Source organism: Grus americana, chromosome 3, assembly GCF_028858705.1.
Source record: "Grus americana isolate bGruAme1 chromosome 3, bGruAme1.mat, whole genome shotgun sequence".
Classification (NCBI taxonomy): Eukaryota; Metazoa; Chordata; class Aves; order Gruiformes; family Gruidae; genus Grus; species Grus americana.
The window spans coordinates 51,329,587-51,341,620 of NC_072854.1; the positions used below are offsets into that span (position 1 = coordinate 51,329,587).

At 42.6% G+C, this 12,034-nt stretch overlaps 1 protein-coding gene across 2 annotated transcripts in view; it reads right to left on the minus strand.

Moving 5' to 3' along the window:
- Window positions 1-5,383, minus strand: part of SLC22A16 (solute carrier family 22 member 16) — a 34,881-nt gene extending 29,498 nt beyond the window's left edge. For both annotated transcript variants that reach the window (XM_054822385.1, XM_054822384.1), the window contains exon 1: window positions 5,261-5,383. In XM_054822385.1, the coding sequence (XP_054678360.1) occupies window positions 5,261-5,310 (50 nt within the window). In that variant the 5' untranslated portion in view covers window positions 5,311-5,383. The remainder of the gene's footprint in view (window positions 1-5,260) is intronic.
- Window positions 5,384-12,034: the final 6,651 nt, after the last annotated feature.

Below are 12,034 nucleotides of genomic sequence, written 5' to 3' on the forward strand. Positions count from 1 at the left end.
ACACATGGCTTGTCTCAGTTCTCCAAGGCTATTATGATGCTATTCAACCAACAAGATCAAGTACTCTCTGCAAAATATCCGGGGACACCACCCCCTCCGCAATAAAAGAAGGGAAAAAATGAAATGCAGCCAAGTCCACTTCTTTTATCCTAAGGACATCTGAGATGAGCACAGGCTGATTCAGATGTTATAATATAGCATAGTTATAAAGCTAAAGAATATTTATCAAGCATTTCTGTCAACCACCACCCCTGACTAGGAGCCAAAGGAGGACTTAGATTTGAGATTCTTCTGTCTGGCACATTCCAGTAAACATAAACAGCTGTCCACTGTTACATTTTGAAACCCGAATGACAGATATGTTTCTATAAACTTTTCCACTGTATACAAGTAGCCAGTATATGGGAAAAAAAAGGGGAGTTTTTTGAAAATAATCTCTAGACCACAGTATTTCGTTCATCTTCAGGAAACTACTCAAAGGCTAAACAGAAATTCACATTATGTTGTTTACAAATATTAATTTTGTGCAGGATGTCCTAAACACTAAATGTATTAGTATTTCAGAAAAAGCTTGTAATGTTTCCATTTTCTAAGTCAAAGCTAATCATCTGTTCAAGTGCTGAATATGATTGCCTGTTTCTCCATACTAACTTGGAAAACCTATTTCTTTGCATGTCCAGCAAGCACACTTCTCCACTTGAAAAATTTATTTTTGTTGGGGAAGAACCTTTCAAGACATATGTGAAATATGTGAGCTTGAAAAATCATTGCTTGAAAGTATTCTTATCTTCTATTTGTGAAAAAAAATGGTGAGCATGTTCTTTGAGATACTTGGGACTCTGTTATTTGATACAAACCCAAGAATTCATGGAACTATCATGTACACAGCACAATTTGCAGAAGACGTAATGTGATCACAACAAAAGCTGTGAGCTATGAAACAAGAGAGAGCATAAGGGCATGAAAATAGGAGCCTGGAAAAGTTCTGAGATGTGAAAAGATAGATGGTTTGGTGCAGGAACTTAGAAGTGAACCAAGAGCCCTACAAAGTAGGGAGAAGAGAAATGGCGTTAGCACTGAGTGTTCAAATATTGCTACTATGGCACTGACCAGCAGGGTCTGCATTGCAGAAATCCATTAAAAAAGTCTCTACAAAAGTCAAGCCAGTTTCTTTATGAGCTAAGCATAGTCTCTGATCTATTTACGGACACTAGAAAAGTTCCAATGAAATTAAGAGAAAATGTTGAAACTGTTGATAAGTGTAGTAATCTCTACCAAACTCCATGTTTAGCTACAACAGGTGAGCATCCTATCCAAACAGGCAGCCTGTCCTACGTCTCCTACTAGCAGTGGTTGCTAATCCTTAAATTGGTGGCTTCTAAAGTCCAAATTGTAGCAACTCCACTGACCAGGCAACATGTTCATATAAGGTAACAATGTAAAGATGTTAAAAACTGAATAAATACTCCAGCATTTCAGTAAAGAGCAGCTATTGATAATTTATTAAATAGTCTAACTTATAGTAAAATACATTATTTATAAAACCAACGTTTGAAAATCTTACTCAACTTTGTAAGAGACAGAATACTTTAAAAGACAATCTTTTAAAAGATACTGGAAATACTTCTTTACAAAAGCTGGAAATAGTATCAGTGACACCCAATCTTCCCCTCTCTCACTGACAATTTTCACCACCTGCTTTTAGCTAAAGTATAAGCCAAGATTTTAAAACTGTAAATCACGGGGAAAACTCTACATACCATGTAAACTGCATCTCAGAGCTACCAGACGTTCCAGCTGGGAAATCAAATCCTAACTCTCATCCACATTTATGATAAGAGGTACCTTACCAGATTTCTCTCTCGACAGCTATTCTTGATTAGATCATGTCTCCATTCAGCACTCTGTCATGGTATAGATCAGAGCTGCAAAATGCATAGCCTGTTTCTCACTAGCAACCAGATAAGTAAATGCTGTGTCCCATTGGTAGATTAAAGTCACTAAAGTTATTAAAACTCCTTTAGTTTACCTGGGAACTAGATGTGCGGGCAGTGTGAGCCAGCCAGCCAGGCCCTAAGGCATGCCTCCCCGCTATGCACAGGCTGTGCTACCAACCTTACGCCCGTTAATCATGTCTCTGCTTTCCCGGCACGGGGACTGCCACTGATGGCAAGTGGCCGACTATATCCTCTGTACCCGACGGGCCCCAGAGCGGGTTTTTGCAATTGGAGTGAGTGGGCAGAAGGGGGCTGGGGAAGGGGCAGGGGACAGAGGGGGAGAGCCCATAGGCACAGTCTGGCTGGAACTGCTGCATGGGAGAAGGGTGCAGTTCAATGCAGGTAAACCGGGAGCTTTAAGGCCTGGCAACTCATTAGAGTTGAGGCCATTTGAGACAGACAGGACTATTTTTTCTCATTCACTATTTTTTCTCATTCATTTTTTCTCATTCATTTTTGCTCAATAGCGAGCAGTGATCTCATGCTCCAGAGAGACTCAAGAACAGGTTGCCCAGAGAGGTTGTGGATGCCCCATCCCTGGAAGTGTTTAAGACCAGGTTGGATGGGGCTTTGGGCAATGTGGTCTAGTGGAGGGTGGTGTCCCTGCCTGCAGCAGGGGGGTTGGAACTAGATGATCTTGGAGGTCCCTTCCAACCCAAACCATTCTATGATTCTATGATTGAACAGTGTTTAAAACAGCCTTCTTGAATTTATAGTCCACAGATGCTACCATGCCCAAATTCAAAGACAGGCTTAAAGTCTTTCTTTAATGGCAAAGGAAACAGAAGCCGTTATGTTTTTATGGTTGTTCGTGCATGTCTTGACCCCAGTAAGAACTACAGCTTCACGAAGACTTCTGAAGGAGAGTCCGAATGGAAAACTAAATATTGTCAGCATCCATGTGAGTGTCACATCTGCAAAATTCACAATCTAAATCAAAGTGAAAGGTTTCCATATTATCTGTATATGAATAACATTTACATAGCTATAAATATTATATATATAATATATATAATGCATACATACTCTTTCCATGTATATATTTATATACACATAAACAGCTGGCCATTCTTTACTGCATCTGTCAGATTTTAGGAAAATCAAGACAGTCTCAAAATACTAACAGTCATGCTCAGATTGCTCAGAATCTGGCTGTGGCAAATCTACAGAATCTACATGTAGTGCATAGGTTATATGGGCCTTATAAGAATTGCTTGAACTGAAGAAATGATCGATTATCTGTCAGTGTCATGATGATGCATAAATGCAAACTAATCAGAACTAACTTCTTATTTACAGTTAAGAACAACTTTTTATATTAAGTATGATAATTTATCTAGCAGTATCAAGAGATTAAAAGGATTTTTTTACAACATTTTTAAATAGGTGCATCCACCGTAAGCTACTATTATACTTACTTTTAGCATGTGGTCTTTGAAATCTCCAACAGCCATGAGTCTAACATGACTATGCAAATTTTGGTAGTCCACAGTTAATCTCAAAGGTCCTAACCTAAAGCAACCCCTATTGAACTGCATCTCAAATAATCTGACCCGTAGATGTAAGGTTATTGCTGTAGAATTGTTCTCCCTTTAATTGCAAGAAGTAGTTGTGAAAACTTTATCTAAAGTATTGATAAATGTTCTCAAGTAAAAAAAAAACTACTTCAGTAGTTTGGAATAACTACTTTTGTATTATTTCAGTATTCAGTGTCAAGTGCCTGCTTTCCACAAAGAACATGCAAGACAGAAGAGCACCAGCAAAATAAACTGATTGCTGGGATTGCTCTCCTACTTCACACAGAACAAGGTATTTTTCTTGCTGACCCAGAATGGATAATGAATGAGATATTGTTCAGATGATAGATACGCATGTAAGTCACAACTTGGCCAAACATGTACTTTAAGCATAGTTCCCACTTAAGCAAAGGAAAAGTCTTTCCATCCTAACCACCTACAGAGGCTATGGATACCCACCACTACTGCTGGCACATGATACTAAGAGCCTATTCTGCTGTAGAGTGCAGGTATGCACTTCTACCATTAAAAGGAGCTCCAAGGCTTTGTTCAAAATGCTGCTTCTGTTTGCCCCCGACAGAAAGGAGATCAACACTGTGGGTTAGGCTTGCCCACTGGTGACCGAGCTAGAAAGCACAACACTACAAATTCAATGGCTTAAACTTATAGCCAACTGTTCCAAGACATCCTGCAAAATCCATGCTGATCAGTGCATCATGAAAGTACACGACAGAACCCACTGTGAGGATGTGCGCCTCAGTCTTGCAATTCATATCCTCTAAAATTTCATTTCCTTGCCAACCATTTCTTCTCCATTACCTGCTATAACCAGTCTCACACACCAGCCCACCATCTACAGCTACAGAAGCACACGCGCACACCATATCTGTGCGTCCCATCTAACAAACCGAGGCATACACACACATCAGAGCAGCAAACCACATCAAAGAAAACTCACCACAACGCATCACACCGTTTAACATAAAGATAATCCTTTGCTGATAAATATGTATACATATACTCCATACCCATGTATCATGCAACAAGCCCAGTCTCAATAGAAACACGCCATCTATCGCGCACAACAAGCCTGTGCCCCTAGGCAGAAACAACCCATCCGCGTGTCACGCAACACACCTATACCTACTGCCTGTGCCCTCCCATCACCCCTCAAGTGCTCAGGCTGTTCCAGGGCCTGGGGCTCTGTGTGTGGGGGGGTGGTGTGTGTGTGTACACGCTCACATGTGCAAGGAATGTGTGAATGTTAAGTGTCTCAGAGTGCATGTACGTGAATGCGTGTGACTGCATGCATAGTGTATATGAATGGACGTGGTGCCTAGAGGTGTCAGCGTATGCCTGAATGGGTAGTGTGTGGGTGCATATGTGACATGTGTGTGTGCATAGTGTGTGTGAGCATATGCATGGGTCACAGCATGTGTATATATGGGGGTGTGTAGAGTGCTGCGACTACATTGTCGGGGTGCAGTGTGTGTGAGCACATGTGTGTCAGTGTGCGTGTGTGTGTGTTTGTTTTCTCTCAGCCCCCGCGTGCGTGAGTCCCTGTGGGGGTACGCATGATGCCTATGTGTGTCTCCGTCACTCCCCGCATGCGTGTGCCTGCATGGGGATGTGTGAGTGCGTGTGTGACAGTCCCTGTGCTCGTCCGCGTGTGCGAGTGCGCGGGGCGGCGGGCCGCACCCCACCGGCGCGTTCCCCGCTGGAGACGGGACGGGGCTGCCCCGGTACCTGCCGAAGTGTCCCAGGGAGTCGAAGAGCCGCTCGGAGCTGGGAGCCATGGCGGGGTGGCAGCAAGCCGGGAGCCTCGGTGCGGCTGTCCCGGCGGTGCGGAGGAGAGGCACCGTCCCGTCCCCTCCGCCCGCCCCCTGCGGCCCGCCCGGCCCCCGGCGGGGTATGACGCCCCGCCCGCTGGTCCGCGGCAAGGACGGCGTGCGCCCGCAGCGGGCGGGGGGGGGGGGGCCGAGCGCGGGGCGTCTGCCCAACGGTCGCTGGCCCCAACGGTCGCCGCCCCGCCGCCAACCGCCCCCCGCGCGGAGCCGGTCCCTGAGGGGCGGGCGGGACCTGCAGCCCCGGCTCAGCGTGTGCTACTGCCTTAGGGCTTCCGTTCCCTGAGGCACAGGCTGGGTGCCTCGGACGCTGTCGTCTGAAAGATGGGTCTCTGTCTATCCCGTCGGGCAGCGTCTGCAGCACGGTCTTCTTTTTTATTTTTTTCCCCGTTAAAATTAAATTAAAGGAGGCGATTATGTGCTTAAATCCTCCTGCGACAATCATTAATAACCCGATCTTTCAGGCTCAAGTGTACTTCGTATGGACGTTTTCAATTAAAGGAGCGTATAAACAATTTTTTCCCAGGACATTATCTGAATGTTAATAAGAGCCATTTTTAGTAGCCTTATAATCTGATCTGTTATTTGGGCATACTACTTTGCAATTACATGGGTTTTTTTCAAAGTTTTAGCACACAATGTAAAACAGTAGTATCACTTAATAAAGGTAAAATACATAATGGGTCCCATATCTGCATGACTGCTATTAGTACTCCAATTTGTAATGAAGCCTCAATTATATTTGGACTTATTTTTTTGTCTTACTCAGAGTAAGCTAAGATAATCAATTTAAAATCGTTTGAGGATTAGCAAAGCAAGTTACAACAGGAGACCTTTGCAATTAACTTAGCAGTGGGTCTTGTTGGAACAGCCCAGTCGCTCTGGGCTCTGAGAATTAGGCAAGATACAGAAAAAACTTTCACAGGTGGAGCTCCATATTTAAGGTTTTTCCTCCCCAAACCTCTTGATTTCCCTTCTTGGCTAGATCCAAGTTCAAAGCTGTCCCTGCTCTGAGTGAGGAGATGGACCAGATGCCCTCCAAAACCTCCTTCCAACCTAAATTATCTTATGATCCTGCGATGAAAGACACATTTCCAGCAGATTGCATGAGCTCTTTCTGGGCTGCTCTGTTGAAAAACACGGGGGGGGGGAACAACAAACAAAAACCCCCAAAAAGCCAAGCCAATTCAATTATATGTGTACTTCATTTTTTAGGAAGCACAGAAAAAGCTGGGAAGTAAACCCCTATTAAATCCCTATTAAATCACTGGAAGTCAACGTTGCCTCTCCAAAACCTGACCCAAATACTTCTACTACCACACAGGCTGCGGGGCTCCACCATTTCACAGGGAAATGTGCCTTTAAGAGGCTCTGGCACCCAACAAGCACCATGCCACAACTGTTCCTCTGCGCAGAGCAGATGTTGGGGCTTCGGGGTGACAATCTGTTCCAGCACAGACCTGGAAAAAGCAGATGTTTGTCAGGCTCCTTGGCTCTGAGTGACTCCTGACTTGGCCAGCAAAATGAGCAAATATCACGTTACACAACTAGAAATCTGGTTAGTAAGTTCAGCAGGGGATTGCTCCTCACAGCTAGTGTGTCGTTAGGCTCCTCACCTACCTAACAGTTTTGAAGGCATCACTACATTTGACAAAGCTCCCCATATGTCTCTCCACATCTGCAAAGGACTTTTTAAACACTGAGTCTAGAGCTTGTTGCTGTTACTTTCTTAGGATATGTAAACTAGCAAGTCTAAGGACAGATTTGTTTACTTTCGGTAAGAATCTTTGAATTGCATGGTTTTTACCTTATAAATATCAGCATTAAATTTAATGTCACTGGGGTTTTTTTCTTTTTTTTTTTTTTTCCCCTGGAGAATATTTTTCAGGTTTGAAATGGTATGTGCTTGAATGCAGCACCAGTCTTTTAACAAAGCATTTCTTTCTCCAACGAGCCACACTAGTTAAATAGTTATTTGCAAAAACAAACACCAATGAATAGTAAACAGTCCGGCTAAATACTGCATTGCTGCTCATGTGGCTGGTTTTAGTGTTGTGCCTCCTACAACAAGTAAATTCATTCGTTTTCAACAGCATTATGGTGTAGGGAAGCTCTATTTTTGGTGTAAAAGTCCAGGAGGAGATAAATAGATAAATCCCTTTCAGCCCCATTTTTTAAACCTAAAAATATCCATAAACAGTTTTCCCTCTGTGGAATCTCTCACAGGCGTTCTTGCCCACATTTCTCTCTATGCTTGCCTCTGATAATATCATGAGTTTACTGCCTATATCAGAGTGAAAATAGGAAATTTGCATTCTCTCCTATTAAAGTTAATACCAAGCTCCCCCATGCTGCACTTCCAAAAGTTATTAATGTAATGCCTGCAATGTCCGCTCTCTTAAACATGTGGTGGCCACAGATTTGCCTTATTTCTTTCAAGCCTCAGACGAGGCACAGCATGCTTTAAGCCTGCCTTCCTCCTATCCTGTTACACCAGTGCTACATGAAGCAATAACAGTGCTTTTAGTGACTGATACTCCCCACTGAGTTGTTTTTAACCAGAGTCACCCAGAAATAGTCATAGTACACATAGTTCACGTACAGTACACAGCTCTCTTTCCGGAGGATCATGCTGTGTGATAAACTCTTGTGCTACAGAAAATACAGGGAACGTCTAAAGAAGAAACGAAAGATACCTATAATTAAACTGTGCCAAGATGAGACCATCAACGTCCAAGCTCTACTCACTTTAGAATTTTAGGGATTTTATTAGCAGAAGAAACCGAAGAGAGGTTGTCATCCCTTTCCTAGAATGCCTTTGAAAACCACTGGGATGGGAAGATTGAAGGTGTTCACAACAGACAACACTCTCCAAGGTATACCAGAGGTTTAAAGTGTTGGTCTTCTAATCTTGCAAAGGGAATATGCAACTGCTAATCACACACAAAAAAATTCAGTTACAGGTTTAACTTCATTTCTAGCACACACAAGCAAGTTGTTGTTCAACAGAGACACTCAATATCGCACAATCCTTGAGGAAGAAGTGATCTCAACAACTTGTAATGGGAGAAGAGATGGTTTACAAAATAATCTCCTTCAGTTTGTCATTCACACTAGGAAAAATCTGGCTTCTACTGGTAAGAGCTGTTCCTGGCCTTCTCTGTTTTAAGTCAAACGACAGTGTCACCAAAATATAAAAGGTATATGAGGAACATGCCTGTGATACGAATTCCCGTACGTGTTCTCATACATTCATATGTGCATGCTGAGCTTCAAATTACAGCTGAACTCTAAATACCGAAGTAGTGAGGACAGCAGATAACTGGTAGTGTTGCCAACACCTTTCCATGGAGACAGGTAATGACTTCTTAAAGGGAGACAATTTCTGACCCATCTGTTTCCCCACTCCTTTTGACAAGGCTTGTAACCCACCGATGAGGAGCAGTACTACAGGGAGTGCAGGGACTGCAGCTGTGTCAAGCAAGAAACGCAGATGATCTAACTACTGGCACCAGTACTCAAGTTGAGCACATGGGTAGAGTCCATCCCTGAGTGGTCTCCGATGTCTGCTTTATCACACTAGTGAAAAAAACCTCACTGAAATCAACCACAACATAGCCTGAAGGTAACCTTCGCTCACCTCCTGTTTTGAAGTTACCAATTCCTGTTCCCTTCCAGGGAAAACCTGCAGGACGATAGCAAGTGCATTTGTCAATGAAAATGCAATGGAAGCTTCTAGAGATTAAGCCCAAAATAGGTCTTACTTGCATAAATGTCTGTCAGCCACTGAAGTGCTGGTGTTGGATTTCTCTGACTTTTATAAGGCATCCCTAAAGAACTCTATCATAAAGATATCAAAGAGGTTAGATGGATTAATGACCTGCAAAGCTCTCATTGTTTTCCTGCACATTCAGCTTGCTTTTGTGAATTTCTGAATTATTTTTTCATTATTCAAAAAGGCTGTTTATTCATATTGGTCCAGTATAGAAAGTTTCCATGATGAAGTACTCTGTTCATATGCACTTATCATCTGTACAGCTAGAATAACTCCAGATAAAAGGATACTGTGGAAGAGGAGTCCTTGAAAATGTGAGACCCATCTAAACTCTTTGGGGTAACAGAAGCCCATTAGTCTATGAGGAAGATGACAATGAGAATTTGTCTGGATATTGTTTCAGTTTTGGACTAAACCTACAGGCTGTACACATAGGCCTGGCCTTCTAGGGAAAGCGGAAGCTAAACTCTATGATACCTTTATGATAGAGTTCTTTAGGGATGCCTTATAAAAGTCAGAGAAATCCAAGACATCTTAAAAATACCTTTTAGCAAAAGTTTAATCTAAAGAGAAATTCCAAAGAGAGCGCTCTAATTAAACATAACACAGTACACTCAAAACCCTGTCTTTAACTTTATTTCAATTACTATTATGTTTCCTCCCTTCCTGTAAGGTCAGTGATCCCATATTAGCCAGGACCCAGCATCAGAAAGCACGCCAGGGGACACTGGGCGATAGTCTCTCAAGCTCTCTCTGCTCCAAGGTTTTCCGCACAACTTCCTCACCGTTAATGTGATCAGGAGAGTGACAATGCAGTCTTGTGCGCTCCCCAGAGCCCTTCTAAACCAGCAGCACAGATGATTGCAGTGTTAGCGGGGTTACAAAATTGCTCTCTGCCAGTCTGTGTTTAATTGGGGAACAGCGAAGGCATCTTTAGCATATGCATCATTTAGAATAACCTGCATTTTGTACTGGTTACGTTTTGCTGGTGTGTACAGACAAAACATACAGGAGGACAGAAATAAAAGATATGGGGAAGAAAATGCTTCAATGAGGAGGAAGGGAGTTCAATTTCGTGATCTTGTTAGAAGTGAAATTAAGAAGTTAGTAGAACTTATGCTGCATTAGGACCTGAAGAAGGAAAAAATACAATTACCAAGTGGTCCTATACAGTAGCAGAGACAGAGATAATCTAAGCCAAAAGCTGAGAGTTAAACTCAGATTCACTGAGATGAGAAACAAGGTCCATGTCCATAGCAGAAAGTGTAGATAGTTACTGGAACCATCAACCAAAGGAACTGATGGATTCTCCACCCCTTGAAATTTTCTAAACATCATCAAAGCAGATGTTTTTCTCTTTCATAGATAGACAGATATTCTCTCATACAGAGATATTCTCATATATAGAGATATTGATCAAATAAGTTAGTAATAAAGCAAGTTGAAAGTCTATATCCTTTGCTATGCAAGTGATCAGGCATGCAAGTAGTGCCTTCTAGCTTATAAAAGTATTCAGAGAGAAAATTGATGAGATGAAATTTTTGTTGCAGCTGATTCGTTAAACCACACTGCCAATGACTGAATTCCTTTCGCTGCTGTCATGCCAATATATGGAGCTACTTCTGAAAACTGGAGTTTTTCCGGGACCCCACAGACAAGCAGTGTGGCTTCTTAACACTGCAGAAAAAACAGCAGCATATCGTGTTAGCTTAAGCTATTTAGCATGAATAACCAAGGACGCAGTCAAGAGAGAACTGACAGATTTAGATGAAGTGACTGAAGATGATACCAATACCAGCTGTCTGCTCCACAGCCCTCTGCTTGATGCCTCAGCAAATACATGGTCTGTGAAACAGGCTGGCTGAGGTACAGATTTCATATTATTTGGCCCTGTCTGTGTTGGCAGAAAGGTGGGTTGGACCTGAGTGCCAGCAGTGTCTTAAACCACTGCGTTTTGGACTCCCAGATCCTGTCTGTTGGTGGTCTCAGAAACGAGGAAGTGGCAGCACAGATTTCAGAGCAGGAAGGACGCCAAGCACAAGCGCCTCAGGGATCTGGAATACATACTGAGTGTCCTGTATACTGCAAAATAGCACCCTGGCTAATAAAGCAGACAAGCAGAAACTATACCTCACATGTCAGTAGCAGCTACTTATTTCCTAATGTAAGATGACTTTAACATAAGGTGAAGAACAATGAAATGTAACTGAAATTTTTGAGAAAAATGCTTTCTTCTTGTAAGAAATGTACTAAAAATGAGAGGCATGTTTTGTGTGCATTTGGCAAAAATCAGACAGAAACTATACGCCAATATGTAGACGGGTAATATCAGGTACTCTCATCAAAAAGTCTCGTTCGAAGGCAAAAATTTTAGGCAGCTTTGCCAACAGATTCAAAAGCGATTGCTACACACAATTACAGAATGATTCCTAGCCTGCATGCCAGTTGGGGACACAAAATGCCACAGGCAAGTTTGCATTCACCGGACTGATTGCATTTAGACTAAGAAGAGCGAAATTAAAGAGAGACTTGTCTAGCTGAGTCTCCAAAGACATATTCAAGCATCCCTCACTCAGAAAGTCTAATCTCAGGCTAACATTGGCTACATAAACACTTTAAAGCATTAAAGATTACTGCAAAGCTGAGCCAGGTGAAATCCACAAGTGGCTAAAAAGCAAATCCAAACTCTAATTCCACAATCTCGTCCAAGCACAGCCCCATAGAAAACCTCATACCCAAGTCCTATTGCCACATCCACCATTTCTTAAGAGGTATGGAGCAGCCACTCTCATCAAGCAATACTCCAGATGGGTTTTTCCAAACAGTAGTGCAAGGGAAGCGGGAGTAGATGAAGATAATGCCAAAGCCAAGCAGCACAGACAGCAAATACTACAGCAAGGA